General features: G+C 45.6%; 1 protein-coding gene across 3 annotated transcripts in view; it reads right to left on the reverse strand.

Annotated features, from left to right (window-relative positions):
* XRN1 (5'-3' exoribonuclease 1) overlaps positions 1-18814 on the reverse strand; it is a 92655-nt gene that overhangs the window by 65954 nt on the left and 7887 nt on the right. For all 3 annotated transcript variants that reach the window (XM_045029388.1, XM_045029387.1, XM_045029386.1), the window contains exons 2-9: positions 13525-13757; positions 11519-11616; positions 11111-11220; positions 10914-11024; positions 10593-10675; positions 6577-6664; positions 6327-6495; positions 255-322 (exon numbers count right to left, since the gene is read on the reverse strand). In XM_045029388.1, the coding sequence (XP_044885323.1) occupies positions 255-322; positions 6327-6495; positions 6577-6664; positions 10593-10675; positions 10914-11024; positions 11111-11220; positions 11519-11616; positions 13525-13757 (960 nt within the window). The remainder of the gene's footprint in view (positions 1-254; positions 323-6326; positions 6496-6576; positions 6665-10592; positions 10676-10913; positions 11025-11110; positions 11221-11518; positions 11617-13524; positions 13758-18814) is intronic.

An 18814-nucleotide genomic window follows, 5' to 3' on the forward strand; every position in this document is an offset into this window, starting at 1 on the left:
GTCATTCTGTAAAAGATTCAGGAGCAGATTCTTAGCTGATGCCAATTGTCAAGAGTTCTATAGATTTAATCTTTTATGGAGCAGTGAGATAGCTCCTTGGGTGAATACATTTCAGCTTTTGTCCAAAATAGGAGGCTTGAACTCGCTATGAAGACTGTATTTTGATTGCGTATTTTTAAAAGTATGAGGCACTCAGACACTATAGTGATGGGTAGCCCTATAACATATACACAGTACAAATAAAGGTTACTTACATCTGACAATTTTGTAAGATATTTCTCAAAGCGTTGTAAGTTCAGATGCCCACTTTCATTAATGTAGCCTGTATGTATTTAAAGACTTACATTAAAGTTCTACGTGCAACAATACCCCCCTTTCTAGACACCCAATAAAATCTTCTCCAGTAAAATTGCAAAGCTTTCTAACACATCATATACAGTCTGCTGAGGATGTCAATCAAATCTAACAGCAACAAAATTAATTGTCCTTACTTTCAAACAACTGAAGTTAATGTACATTCTAAAACTCTTCATAATAATTTGTTAGCTGATGACCAATTAGTGCATATAAAATTGAAACTGAACATTCCCACCTGAATATTCTCCCACTGAAGCCTAGACACTACAATCTTTCATATTTTAGTTTCCATAGAAAACTCCTTCTCTTCACCCCATCCAGTTTTCTCCATCCACTGTCCCACTACAGGCCTGAAACTCCAATAACCCTCTGCAATTTCTTAGTATTTTAAAGATGCTATACTATATTTTCTTTGTTCTCCCAATACAGATTGGATACAATACTCATCTAAAGTCTATATATTTACCTGTGGTTTCTCCATGCTACTCATTAAACAAATAATCTCAAAAACTACAGTTTATGGATAGACTTCATAACTAGTGACAGTCACATTGGAAAAAGTAAATATAGCTCTCCCATAAAAAGGAATCTTGAAAATAATAAGATATCAGTAATAAAACTGATGTATCATGTAAGCATTCTGGGGCGAGTGACAAAAAGTTTTGGTAGCTCACAGATTTATCGGTGAGAAAGCGATATGCGACATTACTCATATCATTGTGGTCTTTGCCCCTTCCCATACTTTTCCTGTATCTTTTTTTTATTCTTGCCAGGCCAATAGCATTAAACAGTAATACTGTGAAAAAAAGTGTTAATACCCATGGAATTAGATACAAAAAGAAAAAGACAGTTACCTGTTCTGTAACTGGTGTTCTTCGAGATGAGTTGCTCATGTCTATTCCACAGTAGGTGTGTGTTTGCGCCACGTGCACCGGTGCCGCAAGTTTTTCCATTAGCAGTACCCATGGGGGGAGCACTGCTGTGACCCCTGGAGTGGTGCCTCTATACTGCACTATAATGGGAGCCGCGTGCTCCCCCACCTTCGGTTCCTTCTTGCCGGACAACTCCGACAGAGGGGAAGGAGGGCGGGATGTGGAATACACCTGAGCAACACATCTCGAAGAACACCAGTTACAGAACAGGTAACTGTCTTTTCTTCTTTGAGTGCTTGCTCATGTGTATTCCACAATAGATGATTCCAAGCTATATCCGCTGGAGGTGGGTAGGAGTTCACGAGTTCTCAGGAAGCAGTACCGCTCTGCCGAACCTGGCGTCATCCCTAGTTTGGGAGATGATCGCATAATGCACAGTGAATGTGTGAACTGAAGACCAAGTGGCAGCCCTACAGATGTCCTGGACAGGGACATGGGCTATATAGGCAGCCGACGAGGCCTGAGCTCTCGTTGAGTGTGCCCTGATGATCGGTGGTGGGAGAACCCCTGCCAGATCATACCACATGCGTATGCACAAGATGGTCCAGCGAGAAAGGCACTGGGTGGAAATAGGCTGCCCCGTCATACGCTCAGCCAAGGCAACGAAGAGTTGCGAGGATTTTCGGAACTGTTTAGTCCGCTCCAGGTAGAAGGCCAGTGCCCTACGTACATCAAGCATGTGAAGGAGGCGTTCCTCATTGGAGGAGTGGGGCTTGGTTCTGACGGGTCGCGAACAGGTCCATGTGGGGAATTCCCCAGTCTTGGAGAGACCACTCATAATGGGGGGAGAAAACCCTGCTGAGGCGATTGGCCTGTGTATTGCAGGTGCCCGGTAGGTGGAAAACCCTCAGGGAGATGTCATGGGCTATACAGAATTCCCACAGGCTCAGGGCTTCCCGGCAGAGGGCCGAGGACTGTGCCCTGCCTTGCCTGTTGATGTAGAACATCGCTACAGTGTTGTCCGTAAGGACTCTGATCACCTTGCAGCGAAGCTGCATGACAAAAGCTACACATGCCAACCGTATTGCCCTGAGCTCCCTGACATTTATATGGAGGGTCAGGTCCGAGGCTGACCACATCCCTTGGGTTTGCATGTTCCCTATGTGGGCTCCACACGCATCGGACACCAGGTCTATTGACGGGGCCGCCTCCTGGAAAGGAACCCCTTGGAGCATGTTGCGCAAGGAGGACCAGTATTGTAGGGAGACGATTAGCCTGGGAGAACTGGGAGGCTAGCCATAGCTGGAGGGACCTCATTCAGAGCCTGGCATGGCAGACCACATATGTGCACGCTGCCATGTGCCCTAGGATCTGAAGGCATGCCCTTGCTGCTGTCACCGGAAAAGTTATGACTGAGGAGATGAGACCTTTGAGGGTTTCGAACCTGTCCACTGGGAGAGAGGCTGTGGCCCTTAAGGAGTCCAGTAGTGCCCCTATGAATTCTATGCGCTGCATGGGGACTAGCGTTGATTTGGTCTCGTTTACCAACAGGCCGAGCTTGGACCTGCTCCTGTCCACATGTGCCACATGGGCCCTCACCTGAGACCGTGAGTTGCCCTTGTGAACCCAATCGTCCAGATATGGGAACATCTGGACCCCTTCTCGTCTGAAGTAGGCCACTACCACCGCCATCCACTTTGTGAATACCCTGGGTGCTGTGGATAGGCCAAACGGGAGAACTGTGAACTGGTAGTGGTCAGGCCCCACCAGGAAACGGAGGAAGCACATGTGCCCTTCGAAAATATGTATGTGGAAATACGAGTCCTGAAGGTCCAGGGCCATGTACCAGTCCCCCGGGTCCAGGGAGGGGATAACAGAAGCCAGGGACACCATGCGGAACTTGGAGCGGACCATAAAATGATTGAGATTCCACAGATCTAGGATGGGCCTGAGACCCCTTTTCGCTTTTGGGATCAGGAAATATCAGGAGTAGAAGCCCCTGCCCTGGAATTCTACTGGCACTCTCTCCACTGCCCCCAGATGTAATAGTCGTTCCACCTCCTGACCTAGGAGGTGAACGTGCTCCGGGTCCCCCGAGCCCACCAGGGACGGGGAGTGGTTGGGCGGGGGTGAACTGAACTGCAACGTGTAGCCCTTGGAAACAGTGTTGAGGACCCAGCCATCCGAGGTTATTCGTGACCATTCCCCACGGAATGCAGACAAACAGTTGCTGAACACAAACTTTATTAGGGGTGGGGGGTTTCCATGGCAACTGCCTTGGTACCCTCTGCAAATAGTCAAAAACACTTCTTTCCCTGCCTCTTGCCCTTAGAGGGCCCAGGCTCTGGGGCAGAGCGGGACTGTCGTTGAGGCCCGCACTTTTGGTCTCTCAGCCTCTTGTAAGGGGGCTCATATCTGCTCTGCATAGGGTGAGCTGACATCTGTGGTTTGGCCTTGTCCTTAGCCAGAGGGACGTAGAGGCCCAAGGTCTGCAGGGTGGTAGGAGAGTCTTTCATCCTGTACAGCCTGATGTCCATCTGTTTGGCAAACAGGGCCTTCCTGTTGAACTGCAGGTCCTGCATGAGGGACTGGGCCTCCGCCGAAAGCCTGGACAGGAGGAGCCAAGACGTCCTGCGCATGGAGATCAGAGGCCATCGAGCGAGCCACCGTATCCGCTGTGTCCGACGCTGCCTGCAGGGCTGCTTTGGCTGCCGTTGCCCCCTCATCCACCAATGCCTTAAAGTCCTTCCTAGCCCGCTTGGGGAGGAGTGGCTCGAACTTTGGCAGGGACTCCCATAAATTAAAATCATATCAGCTCAGTAAGGCCTGATGGTTGGCCACATTGAGCTGGAAACTGGAAGAGGAGTAAAGTTTTCTACCAAAAGAGTCTAGTCTCTTGGCGTCTTTATTCTTGGGGGTGGGCGCGGGTTGGCCCTGCTATTCCTGGTGGTTCACCAATTCCACCACCAGGCAGTTAGGTGCTGGGTGAGAGTACAGGTATTCATGGTTCTTGGCTGGCATGAAATACTTCCTCTCAGCCTTCTTGGAAATCAGGGCCAGAGAGGCAGGAGTTAACCACAGGGCGTTGGAGATGTTGGCTACTCCTTGGTGAAGGGGGAAAGCCACCTGGACCGGCACCGAGGGGGACAGTACATTAAAGAGGGAATCGGACGGGCCCTCCATCTCCTCGGCCTGCAGCTGGAGGCTCAACGCCACCCGCTTTAGCGGGTCTTGATGCACCTTGAAGTCTTCCTGTGGAGCAGAGGGTGGTGCCGTGATGGTCTCTCCTGCACTGGATGATGAGGCTGGCATGGGGCAGTGGGCCGCAGCCGGTGCTGGGGGATCAACCCCCAGGTCAGAGTCCGGGCGCGGAGCCGACAACTCATGATGTGTCAATTTGTGCCTTGGACTAGATAGCGAGGCTGACGGGGCCTCGGACGCCCTGGCCACCGAGCGGGTTCCTGCCTGGGTGGGCATCCGTGGCCACGGTGCCCATTGACACGGTGCCCAGGGACACCATTGTCCCTGCCATGGGGCCCCTTGCCACTGTCCATGCTGCGGGCCAGGTGGCACTATCTGGTCCAGCTGATCCGTACGGCCCAGCGAGGGGCGGCTGGGTGCTGAGGCCGAGGTCACCACCAACTGAATGGTACCATAGGAGCAGTGGGAACGACGGTGCCTATGATGCCGTCTTCCATTGGACCGGGACCTTGACGTTGAGGACCGGTACCCCCCGGAAGATTCACTTCGGCGCCTGGAGCTGTGGTGCAGGTGACGCACGGCAGGAGCCCCGTGTGTGACGTCTGACAGGGAGGGAGCTCAAACGCGAGCATCGATGTCCGTCACGCCGAGACCAACTGTGATAGCTGCATCATGAAGAGGAGCGCCTTTGATGCCTATCTCGGTGCCTGCGCCCACTGCTGCGTGGCGTCGAGGGACCCCTAGACTCCTGCCCGGGCGGCAACAAACCGGGTAACTTGGCTGGCGTTGAGGGTGGTGGACGCGAGCTGCGAGTGGACCAGGGTATGCAGAACAGGGTAGAGAGCGGTCTTCAGAGTGAGAACTGCACCGTATCAGAGAGGCCTGTCGAGCACTCAACGGCGGTTTGCCTCGGGACCAGTGGCCCACCACTGGTGGCGCCCTGGGCACCAGCAAGCTCAAAATGTCTCGAGCAGCCTGTAGAGCCTCCGGCGTCGATGGGATCGGGACCGCAGGAGAGGCGCATGTCGACACTGCCAGGCTACTCCGCTCAGCATGAGTTGGAGGTTTCGAGCCCGGGGGGGGACCAACGCGGAGCCAGCCTCTCCCCCTTCCTTCTCACGGCACCGCTGTGAAGTCGAGCTCTTCCTTTGCTTCTTGGAAGGGGAGTCGTGCCGACTGGGGAAGGGGGCTTTGCTGAGCACCGACGATGTGGTGCCCGGTGCCGAGTCCGCTCAGTGTATTGGAGTTGGAGCCAGCGCTGATTCCACGAGGAGAGCGTGAAGCCTCATGTCTCTCTCCTTCTTAGTTCGTGGCTTAAAAGACCTGCAGATCTTGCAGCGTTCACTCACGTGAGTTTCACACAAGCAGCGGATCACTCCTTGGCATGGAATGGCGACAGGAGTCGTACGACTTGAAGCCTGGGGCACGAGACATGCCCTGGCCCACTCTAACAACTGAAAAACTACTTTCTACGAGCTACTAATAACTAGCTAAAGGTACCACTAAGATCAACTGGAAAGGCTGCAGCAAGAAGTTCTGACACACCTTCACTGGAGGCAAGAAGGAACTGAGGGTGGGGGAGCGAGCGGCTCCCTTTATAGCGCGATATAGAGGCGTCACTTCAGGGGTCGCAGCGGTGCTCCCCCCTACGGGTACTGCTAAGGGAAAAACTTCTGGCACCGGTGCACGTGGCACGCATGCACACCTACTGTGGAATACACATGAGCAAGCACTCGAAGAAAAATTGACTAGCTCACACTTCAGCAAGTACTATCAAACAATATTGTTATACTAGTAAGGTCTATCTAGGCAACACTTCCGCTTAACCTTTCCTTTGATTTCTGTTCCAGAACTATAAGTATGTTTCTGTTTAAATATTTTTTTTAAATTACTTACCTCCAAGTTCTGGCAGGATAGCCATATATGTTTTATAAAGTAGTGGCAGTGCATCATGATTAATATGTAAATGAGGTAGATGAGGAATAAAGTCATTGCCTACAAGAAACCCCATTAAGATCCAATCATCTATTACCCTTTCAATGTCATATTGAAAGGAAATCTTGTCCTAAAAAATAAGAAAATCTTTATGATCAAGTTTGTATACAAAGTTTTAAGATCTTTTGCCCATGGTTCCATTAATACTTACTTTTACTGGTGAAAATTCATAGTCAATATATTCTCTCATTAATGACAAGTGCAGTAAGTGAAATGTGGTTTCTTCTGGGGCACATGCTCTGTAAATTATTCAAAACATGAAATCAACTATTTATAAATATTTCTGAAGTATGTATATAATAATCCACTATAGTTATTGAAAAATAAGTACTCAGCTATTATGTATTTGGCTGCATTGCTAAATATTATGATGTCTGAGTACTTGTTGTCAGGAGCAAATAAATACTAATTGCATTTTACAAAGACTCTGTTTCGATAATATAATTTTGCCTTACTTGCTACCCAGGAAATGTTCTAAAAAGCTGCAGAGTCTCAGACTTCAATCCAGAAAACAATTACACTCTTGCTTAATTTTAAGCATGTGAATACTGGCAGTGACTTCAAAATTAAGTACATAAGTGTTTGCAGAAGTCTGCTTTTAAAAAAATGGAGATGCCCAGTTTGCAAAAGCGAGTGTGGTCCAGGGATTCAGCACAGGTATGGTAACTGGGAATTCCTGCGCTCTAATCCTGGCTCTGACATTGACTCAGTATATGATTTGGGGCAAGTCAATATAACTTGTGTCTCAACTTTCCCACTAGGAAAATACGAATTATTTACCTACTTTGAAGATCTGATAAGATTAACTAGATAATATCTGTGAAGTGCTCTGAATATAAGAATTGTGACATAACTCATAAGGATTAATATTGCTGGGGATCCCCTGTCATAGACAAACCTGTGGATGCACACATACACAATATGTTGGCCTGGGAGTAAGCTATGAATATAAAAGACCCTCCCTCTGAAGTTTATCTGGGTGAAAACCAACCCTATGCAAGATTGGTGAACTAGGCCCTATGCAACACCTAAATTCCATGTTAAAGGAATAAATGCATAAGGCTCTTCAGACAGTCAGGAAGGTTTTTTTGTTTTTTTTTTTCCTTCTCCTCAATGTACTTTGATTGGGCTTTGGGCTTGTTTGGTCTCCTTCCTCTGTAATATCAGAAATGACTACAGCAGGAAATGGGATGCTGGACAGGGTGGGCTAGTACTCTAAGTACTCTCTCTTGGGTGCTAATCTAGGTGATTCTTGCTCGCATGCTCAGAGCCGTAACTAGCTATTTTTCTGCCTGAGGCAAGAATATAAAGTTGCGCCCTCCCCTCTCCATATAATTTCATAGTAGCTACTTGGTTAAAAAAAAAAAAAGGAAAATACGTAAATAACAAGAATAATGAAAATAGAAAGTTTATTTATTTTAATCATAAGATCCGTTTGAACTAGGAAGTCTTCAGAAAAAAAATATTGTTTGAAACACCAACAATCAGAGCTTTTGTTTCTGTTTCCAATTAAATCATGAGCTTTTGTGTTCGGACTATGAACGACTGTTCTTTAAGAAATCACCAGCATGGGAAGTTTTAAACTATGCACCACCCTTTTCATGACCTACACAGCAGCAGTGCTGCCGCACTTAGACAAACACTGCGGGGAAGGCTGTTCTGTTTATTTACATTTTAAAATAGAAAACAGTTGTTTTTAGTTTCATTTTTCACCGCCTCCATCGCCCGTTCACTGCTGGAGCGGGCGGGCACCATTGCTTTTTCCTCCCATATGTCCGGGGTTTTTCCCTTCCCTAGGACTGGACAGCTTTCCTCCCCTTCGCTAGAAACATGTTTTTAAATGTGTTGGTGTTTAAGCAACTGTCGAGGGGCGGTGCAAGCACACCAGGGCAAAGCCCAGCCAGGGAGCAGCTCTGATCGCTTCAGCCCCCAGCCCGTGCCCAGGGAGGGGGCGCCTGAGCCGGTGGGTGGAAAGGGCCGGGCAGGAGCAGCAGAGGCGGAAACGCCAGAACCAGCGCAGTTCGCTCTCCGAGCTCCCTACCTCTCTGCGATTCGGCCTGAGTGGGGCAGGGGGATCTGTGCCGCTGCAGCCCGGAAGCGGGAGCAGTCCCAGTGCAGCACCCTGCTGGGGCACCAATGTGTCCAGCACTGGGGACACGCTGCTTAGACGAACGCAGCCAAGCTGCTCCCACCACCCGTTCATAGCCTCCCCTCCATCCCTTCCGGGACCCGGGAGCCCAAAGCCCCCCGGAGCCGGCTCAGCCCCCAGCCACTGCGCTGCGATCCTTGGCCAGGCCGGGAGGGAAATAACACGGCTGCTCCCAGAGCACCTCACCTGCTGCCCCGGGCCCTGAGCGCAGGGGCGCTGCTTACACCTGGGCCCTGCTCCTAGTTCCCAGCCACGGCTCAGTGCAGTCGCAGTGGCAAAGGACGCGGAGCTCCACGATCTGCACCGGGCCTGCCTCTGGCTCCTACTAAAACCCTCCTGGCAGACGAGCTCATCCCCTGCCAGCCCTGCGGCTCGGGCCAGTTCTCTGGGGTTGGGGTTGGTTTGGGCCACAATGGACTAAACCCTGCCTGGTTAAGCCAGAGGAAGAAGCCCCAGGGCACAAGCCCGGCTGTGCTGGGGTTACTGGGTAGCGGCTCTTCCCATTCCCCTTCCCGCCCTGGGCTGGCTCAGGCCAGAGGAGTCAGGCGGAGATACGGGCAGCGGCTGGGAGGCTGCCCTGGAGCCAGAGGCTGGAATCACTGCAGATCAAGTCTCGTTGGCACGCGGAAAGGGGTTGCTGGGGGGGCTGCAGGTATCAGGGCTGCTGTTCTCCAGGCAGCCGCCCGCAGGGACACACGCAGGGAGGGAACACGCCTGGTTGGGGAGGGAGGCGAGAAAACCAGTCTTTTTCTGCGCCCCTCCGCTTTGCACGCCTGAGGCAAGTGCCTCACTCGCCTCGCCCTTGTTACAGCACTGCGCATGTTCAGGGTCTAACTGATCATCATATGTGGAGTCAGGAAGGAATTTTCCCCCAGACCAGTTTGGCAGTGATCTCTGAGGTTTTTCTCCTTTCTCTGCAGCATGGGTGCAGGTCACTTGCTGGGATCAACTGGATATAACCCACTTAATCAATTCTGTGTCATTGTGAGGGCCTTGGTGCACCTCACTCCCTCCTATTCTCTGCTTGTGATACACAACTGGTTAGTCTCCTGTGGGCTGTAATACCTTGGTTTCATTTTGGTTGCTGGGTTTAGTGTGTGAGTGCTGGAGCCTGTGATATACAGGATGTCAGACTAGATGATCTGGGGTCTCTTCTGGCCTTAAACTTTATAAGGCATGGTCCAGTCCTTTTGCACTGGAATTTATTTTGGGTTCTTGGCTTAGCACATCAACAAGAGCTATGTATCTCTTTAGGTACTTACATGGCTCTCATTACCATAGTATCTGAGAGCTTTCCTGTACATACAAGATAAAATGTTCTCTCTCTCTCTCTGGCCCACCCCCCCACCAAGAAGTTTAGGATCTGTTTACATGGGGATAGTGATCAGAATAGCTTCCTGTGTGGACACTTTAATCCCAGAAGAAGGGGCCTTCTTCTGATTTACCTTTATCTGTAGATTAAAGGAAATTGTGAAAAGGTATTCCTATACTCTGGAATAAGAATGTCCAAAGGGGAGCTATTCAGGAATAGTTTACTCCTCAAGTGCCATTCTGGTCAATCTCCCCAGTAGACAAGTCCTTAGTGTGTGTGTGTGTTTTTTTTTTTTTTAAATGAAAGAATCTATAAGAACAAGAACAATCTATTGTGGGAAATAGCATCAGTATAGTATGAGCTGCCTGCCCTAGGGCATGAAGCCAGAAGCACAATGTGGTGCATTATATCTCTCAGGATCTTCTAGCAGTTCAGTTGGTATTAGGTTCCACAAGCACCAAATTGCAGACTTTTTTTCTATTTGCTGATTCGGGCAAATAGAAAATATTTATATTAACATAAATATTAGTGTTTATAAAATAAATGTATATGAATTTATAATATTCACCCATCATCAAATTAAAATACAACAATTACCTGACTGATTAAATATGCAGTCATTTAAAGAAAATATTCTAAGCAACCCTGCATCTTTATTTATAGGAATCCTTTCTTCCTATAAATAAGATTTTTAGAAGCAGTTTACCTCTGGGATTTTTTGCCACCAAACCTGACTTCTTCTCTTAAAAGTGAGAAATGTGACTCATGACTTGTTAATCCAAGCATAATCTGTGGAAATAAGAGATTAAGAAGGGGTTTTATTATTATTATTCAAGAAGTGACCAGTGCCAGGATATTTCCATGCTCCGTGGTTCCTCATTGTAAATTTTTAGTTTGCCATAAATGTCAAGTTTTTTGTTTAATAATGTTTTATAGTCATATATTCCAATAAAATATTGAATAGATGCCCAAGTCACAGACATAATAGCCTTTTGTCATTATGAGTATAAAATATATTTGCACCTACCAAGTCAGCATCTAAACCATACAGACAATGTCTTGTGTTTGGATCGTAATCAGGCTTCGTTTTCTCTGATCGGATAAATTCCATAATTTTATGCTCTCCTTCACCTGGTGTCTAAATGCAAAGATAAAACAATTCAGTAAACACTATTCTGAAAAAACTTCTTTTTAAAAAAAATTCAGTAATATAAACACAATAACCTCGTGGCCTGATAAGTAGACAGTTACGCCATGCCAGGATTTGTCTGTGGAAATCTTCATATTTACAAAATACTTCAGATGTTCGTGCAACCTGGCCATGAAATCAGTCCCTAGTAACAGAAATCTACAAGTTACATCTTCTGATACATTGTCATTTTAAGAGTTAGTCAAAATTCCATTTATACATTTATGAAGGATATTAGTGATAGAAAAAAATTCATTTTTGCAACATGTGGAAGGTGGAGTACTTTTGAAGAGTTTTCGGGTTTTAAATATTAAATTTGGGTGGGATTTTCAAAAGTGCCAAAGTGATTTAGCAGAACAAATCCTATTGAAAAATCAGATGACAGAAAGGCAAAATGATTAATCACAGCAATTCTCCTGTAAGTAACCAGCACATTTTCCTACCTGGTGTAATACAATTGGAGTCAAACCTGGCTTCTGTAGGGAGAACGTCTCCTTTTTCTAAAGCCTTCTTTATTTTGTCCTCTGCTTCTCTTGCTGACCTAAAAAAAATAGAATTTTACAGCATTGTATGTACACTATTTTTTTTCCTCAAAAAATTAGAGTTACTTCTTACAGTAAATAAAAAAGGAAATTTAATTCTTAGTCTTTTAATTTTGTTTTTAGTGCACATAGAAAATAGAGAAGCTGTTTTGAATTTTCTACAGCAAGGATAAGATGTATGCTGCACATAGTAGTATATACAGGGCTGAGAAGACCATTTGGGGGCCAATGGAAGGAAAGAGAACCAGCTGGCAGCAGATAAATGGCAAGTGTCAAAATACTGACTAAACTAATATTTTCCCCTGAGAATTAAAGGACATAGAAGACAAAATAATTTGCGGACAAACTCTTCATTTTTATCTTGATGCTTTCCTCCCCACCCCCACCTGTTTTCCTTCACATTTTTCCTGATATTGTTCTATCCTTTTTTAATCTTTTAATTTTTCTTTAAAACCCTCTGGATTTCTTATTTGTTCCTTTCACATTTTTTTAAAACCACAATTATTCTTTCTCATCTTCTCAACTCCATGCCCATCTTGCCTATTACCCCACCATTTGTTTTTCTTTTCCTCTCAAATGGTCCCCAAATGGTCTTCTCACATCTCCAAACCTCTGGCTTCCTTCCTTTCCCTGGCTAGTGACAACAATAAGAGGCAGGTGAAACCTGAAGAGAAACAGTCTACAGTGAATGGAACTCCCCATAGCACCCACTGCTGAAGAAAAGGAAGTACTGTAGCATCAGTTGTTCAGAACAAAAAGAGGAAATGGCCAGCTCTATCTCCAACTTCCAATATGCCCTGTCAATGTGGCTGCTGTCCCCAAAGTTCACAAAAGCTGCTAGGGGAAGCAGTAAACATCAAGATTTTAATGATCTCCACTGTGTATGATCTAGATGTAAACTACATTATTTAGCTAGCCTGATGGCCAATGTTACTAGAGACTAGAGTTTTATTAGTTCTCAAACCTCAGTCTCTTTCCCTCCTCCATACTGGCTGTCAAGGCAAACTTCACTATACAGTGACCACAAAGGCTTCTTTAAGATGGCATTCACAGATTCCAAAAGCAGCCCTATTACTGCTTCTTTGCACAGTGATAAACGGGAATATGTAGATTTATAGAAAAAACAGTCTTAAAGATGGAAAAAGAAGCAACACCTATAACTTCTGTTCCCAAAGATACATGCTGTGCTAGATCACCATTCTTGGGTCCATGCTCCTTTGAATGACCAAGGCACAAATTTTACAAATTCAAAGTTCTAAGCCAGGGGTTCTCAAACTGTGAGTCGGGACCCCAAAGTGGGTCGCAATCCTGTTTTAATGGGGTCGCCAGGACTGGCGTTAGACTTGCTGGGGCTCAGGGCTGAAGCAAAAGCCCGAGCCCCACTGCCTGGGGCCAAAGCTGAAATTTGAGAGCTTCAGCCCTGGGTGGTGGGGCTCAGGCTTTGGCTTCAGCCCTGGGCAACGGAGATCAGGTTACAGGCCCCCACCCAGGGCAGTGGGGCTCGGGCTTTGCTCCCCACCTCTTGGGGTCGTGCAGTAATTTTTGTTGTCAGAAGGGGGTCGCAGTGCAATGAAGTTGGAGAACCTCTGTTCTAAGCCATTGGTTCCAATAGGAGATTATTTATACTACCCTCTGCAGTGCTGTGCAAACTGCAAGTTCACTTCAAAAGCAAAAGATGAAAAGCACTCCCTGGTGTACAGGTTTTTTCCAAATGCACTGGCAAAAAATCCTCAGTTCTGATTTCTGACTGCCCAATTATTAACAAAACCCAAACAATGCTATAGTCAAAGCATCATCATTTAAAACTATGTATTTAATACTTATTTCAATTTGTAAATTTAAAAAAATCTCATAAAAATGTGCTGTCCTATGGATTTATAAACAGGGCAACATTAAAATGTTTTCACCTAAAACGTCTCCCACGCTGCTGGTTCATTTTTGCTCTTGGAGCCACTCCATCAACTGCCATGAAGAAAACCTTTCTTGGTTTAATAATGCGAAATAATACTTCCAAGTAGTGAAAAATATCAGCAAAGATCTTATCATCTGAGATTCTGAAGTGAACATCGTCATCATTAGGGTGTGAACACTGATGGATGATACCATTCATATCCAGGTACAAGTTGTCAAATTCTGGAATCTAGAAAAAAGGCACATATAATATTAGGATATCAAGTTACGTTAGTACTGTTAACAGCACCTATCAATCACAGACCTAGAAAAGGTTCCCTTTCTTCAGTGATAGCTTAAATAACAGAAGCTGCCCTCCAAGGCAGGAAAAGCACAGCAGGACCCGAGCTGTGTGAGCCAAGGGGTTTTCCTGAGGATTGATTGTAAACATAGGGGCTGGGGCATTGATTGGGTCCAGCGGAGTGTATTAGAAGGAAAAAGCTGCCAGAAAACCAGCAGACAATGAAAGATATGTAGAGACCATGGCCTTGAGTAGGGAGCAGAGACAGAATTCCTTGGGGCACAAGACTGTCCGGAAAAGGCAGGCTTGCAAAATGTGAGCAAGGAAGCTGTCTGCCATTTGTTCCTACTGTTGGTGCCATTAGGCATATTCCTAGATAATTCAGGAGGGTAGAAAACCACAGTATTAATGAAGTCTTTCTGTACTAGGCCTGAATTGAACCAAAGTTATTTTATGCTGGTCTAAGAGTCCCTTTATGTTAAACTCTAGTTGAATTCCCAAGTTAGAAGTGAGAATGGAATGTGTAACTGCTTCTTATCAGTACAACACGGACAGCAGGAGATAGTAAAAAGAGGCCCCTTTTATTACTTGTGTTTAGTTTATAAAGAGGGGAGACAAGATAATAAATTTCGAAGTGAACCAGGCTAACAGCCTTGAAAAGTTACTAGCAGATAGATTGTTTGCTGTCAAGAATGATTTAACCTGTTAATGTAAACGCTAGCTATACAATGTGTCTACTATATGGGAGGAGGAAGGGGGGGGTAGTAAGGGGAGGAGTGTGGGGGGTAATAGAGATGTGTAACTGAAATCATGTATAAGAAGAGACACACAGCTTCTATCTGTGTGCAGGATTTGAGATGGTAAATATCTCCCTGGCACCTTACTTGAGCTCAAATAAACTTTTTCTGCATTCTCCACCCTGGTGTGATAATTAGTGCGACGCACACCGGGCAACGAACCACTGTTTGCTGCCTCAGGCCTTTTTGGGCCGGCAACAGTCTTGGCGTCCCTGGGTGGGCTCGAGGCAAAATTATGCCTTGCCCGGACTCCTCCAATGGCCGGTGGACGACAGTCACAGCCGATGCCAGCGCGCACCGGTGCTTTTACCGGGGGCCTCGGCAGGGACGTGTCAGACCGACCTTGGAAGGCACAACGGTGCAACGCACTCAGATAGTGGAGAAGCAGCTGCGGGCGACGGTGAGGAACCGGTCCTGTGGAAAAGGTAGGAACAGTTCAGTGCTGTTAACCTTTTGTTTGCCTGTTAAGACCTGGGGACGCCCAGTGTCTTCCCATAGGTATGGGGCAGGGATAGAGTACAGGCAGGGCACGGTGTATGCCCCCAGAATGCATTCTAGCAAATTGGAAAGTGTTTGGTTTGGATCCAATGATTAAGGGTAAACTAAAAAGGTTCTGTACAGTAGACTGGCCTCAATATCAACTAGAGAGCCAGGAAAGGTGGCCACCAGAAGGATCACTTAATTACAACATGATCCTTCAATTACTTTTGTTTTGTTAGCAAATGGGTAGCTTTTGAAACTGTTTGTATAAAGAGCTCTTGTAAAAATCCCCCACCATATGCCCAGAGCTGCACTGGGAGGAGGATTGTCCGTGGGAATAATGGTCTTGGTGTGTGTGTGTGTGTGTATACCAGTGTGAGTGTCTGTTACTGGAAGACGCCCAGATTACCCTGTGAAGCAAATGCTAATGATCAGGAGTAGTCTAACGCAAGCCCAGTAACTAGTGGATCTTTAGGAGATCCGACCCACGGTGGGCTGACTCAGCCTGGCATCGTCCGGCGAGGAAGCTGCCTGGGTCTAGGAATGTGTGAACCTATCTTCCCTTCCCCCCCTTCCTTTCTGTGTGGGCTACTGACAGTCTGATCATCTCATTGAATGCAATTAGAGTATACGGCGTTGTGTCTCCCAGAGACTAGCCGACGCTCTTTGCTGAAAGGAGATGTAGAAGAGTCAGTCATCCTCGTTAATCTCTCCTGTGTGAGTGTCCTGTAGGGAGAGATTCTTAGTTTATGAGCCGCTAGCGCGGACAGGGCCCCCCCTCTTTGTGTGTGTAAGTGGAAAAGGGGGGAAGGGACAGTCTAAACGTTCTACCTCACCCCCTAAGGGTACCCCAGCATAGTACATGTACGTACATTATGGTCCTGAAACCTGCAGGTATTTAGAGAATTGGAATCTTTACACGCGTAAAAATCCATCTAAACAATGTCCATTAGAAGGTACCTTCAATCTAGATAAGATCATATATCTCAGAGGAGCTTTTAATTACCAAAGGAAAAACCTCTGACACGGTGTGAGCAATTCGTCTAGGAATGGGTTAATTTGAAACTCTGCTAAGGCCAGAGATAAAGAGAGAGCTGCTCTGCGTGTTAGGTCAGACTATGTTAAGTATAAAGAAAAATTTTTAGCCCCAGCTGGCTGTGGGAAAATATAGACAGAGGTAAATTAAAGGTAATCTAAGTTACAGAACTGAGATTGCATTTGCAAAGCTTAACTGTTCAGTGAGATTTAACAGTCTTTGCAATCCCAGAGCTGGTATGGCTTGGTGACCTGAACTGGGATCTCTGAAAGAGACACTGCAGGAGATTCCAGGGTGTAAAAGAACAGCTCTCCCAAGAGTGGAAGCATGTTGGAAATACTGGATAAGCTGTATACAGAATAATTTCCTGTCCACCTATTCCCCTTCTCTGAATGTTATACACAGACGTGGTCAGTCTGGATATGTGTGAGTATTAAAGTGGCTTAAGGCTTGGGGAAGCTTTGGGGTTTGGTTATATGGTGTGTTTTGTCCTCCCCCAACGTCCTGCAGTAGATAAATTGGTAACAGATTTGTTACAGTTTGGTGAGTAATTGAGAATGGGGGAGCCCTATAGAATTTACACCATCTATTTGTTTTACCTTTGTTATGTTGTGTTTCTTTTGTTTGGAACTGTTGGTGTTATATGTTGAGGATTGCATGATTAAAGGTGAGCCTACTCTCAGCTGCAGTAAGTCTGAGAACTAGAAAGGGGTTCTACCCCCAGTTGCAGCAGGACTGGGCAATAGAGTAGTTGGAGAAAAAGAACAAATATGTACTTGATAACTAGAATTGAGCAATTAAGAGCATAGATCATGACCCAGACAGCAACTCAAACCTGCACCCAGGGCAAGTTGCAGGCTTTGAGACAGGATTTCCAGTTAGAAAAGGAAGCCCTGGTTAAGCAAGTACCAGTCCTTCAGGGACTTGCCAAAATTTAACTATTTGTGCTCAGCATACGCCGTAATAGTAGTGTGTTTGCTACAAGGGGAGATTAAATAATTAAACACCAGTGGGCCATGTGTTTTGCCCAGGTGGCAAGCCTCACAAGGGAAGACTTAGGTAGTCTTGTGAGTTAAAATGTTTTAGGGAAAAAGACCAGAAGGGTGGGGGCTAGTTGAGAAGCCAACCCCCCCCCTTAGTTAAAACTGGCAGTGGAGCAAATTGGTGTCTAGGGAAAGAACGGTTCAGCTAGAAAAGAAGGATCGGGCCCAGGCAGGCAAACAACAGACGGAGAGATTGGAAAACGGGTTGGAAACTTTTGAGGGTCTAGTGGAAGAAAGGAGTAAATAGGTATAAACATGGGGATTTCAAATACCCAGGAGGATACTTGGAATAGTGATTTAAGTTGAGAAAAATGGTTGTTGAAGAAAACAAGTGAGTGATTTAAGGCAGTGTGAAAAGTTAACTCCGTAGTTGCTGGAGGGAACAGCAGTTGAACTTTGTAAAAATGCTAAAGAGAAAAATTCTTGGTGTTTGTTTTTGAAATGTTTGTAAATAAATTCAGGCAAAGAAATTTTTAGATTGCAATCATTTGGTTATAACCCATTTAGTTGAATTATCTAAAAAATGTTTATATAGTGCTATGTAATTGAAATCTTATTAGGTTCTAAAGGCACTATAAGTGATGATGTTTTCTTTCAGTGTTTAAAAGCAGGAGTTAAAAGTACAAAGCAAGTCAGGAAGCATCTGTATTGATGCAAGTTATCTAACTGATAAAGTAGAAGTCACTGAGACCAAAGCTGCCTATGAAACATATATATGAAAATATGGGGTAATTCCCCTGTTTTGCCTGAAATCAACTAAGGTATTTGTATATTTTCAGTGATGATTGATTGCCCAGAAAGGGTAGACTTCTGTTTTTGCCTTTCAGATAATCAGAGAAAACTGATGCTAGCTGAACAGCATTCAACATACCATGCCTTTGATGGCACAGTAAAAATTATGTTTTATGTTTTATGTTCTGTCTTGTGGTGTCTGTCTGGTGGCCAAAATTATTTTGTTTATGGGATGGTCTGGATTGGAATACAGATACTTGTTTTGTTCAACTTGGAATACAAAGTGCTTGGATAAATTGGGAAAAATATGGTATACTAAAGTCTAATACATCTCCTTAAGTAAGAGAAAGAGAAACTTTATTGGCCAAATCTTTTAATTGAAAATTGTTAGTAAAACTTGCATACCAATAGTTTTTGGAAGCAAGGACATGGAAAGTTAACCCACTCCCCATATTGTACATGGGATCCTTCTGGCTATCTCAGATTTCTAGCCAGAGGGCTGGGGATGGTGGGAAACTATTGGACTAGAGGCTCTATGAAATAAACTCATCAAAGTGGGTGTGCTTGTCCTAACTTGTTGTCCCAAAGCTCTGGAAAAAGTTATTTTAGTGAAAGGATAGATGTGATAAACTTTAAATAATAAGACTAATGTACTGTATAAAGGCAATGTATATGTGTTCATTGTTAGCAAAAGATGTATAAGTGAAGGCTAAGTTTCCTTTGTAGGTTAAAAGAAGCCAAACAGGACAAAGGAAGAAGGACGAGTTAACTGAGGAAAAATAGCTAACATGCTGAGTTTAAAAATAGGGCATTAGCCCCATTTCAGGACACTGCTCTCAGCTAAGACTTAGCTAACAACCAAGACAAGGGAGGCTTAAATGTGCCCACACAGCTGTAAAGTCTGCAAATCGCTGACAG

Source organism: Mauremys mutica, chromosome 9 (assembly GCF_020497125.1).
Source record: "Mauremys mutica isolate MM-2020 ecotype Southern chromosome 9, ASM2049712v1, whole genome shotgun sequence".
Taxonomy (NCBI): Eukaryota; Metazoa; Chordata; order Testudines; family Geoemydidae; genus Mauremys; species Mauremys mutica.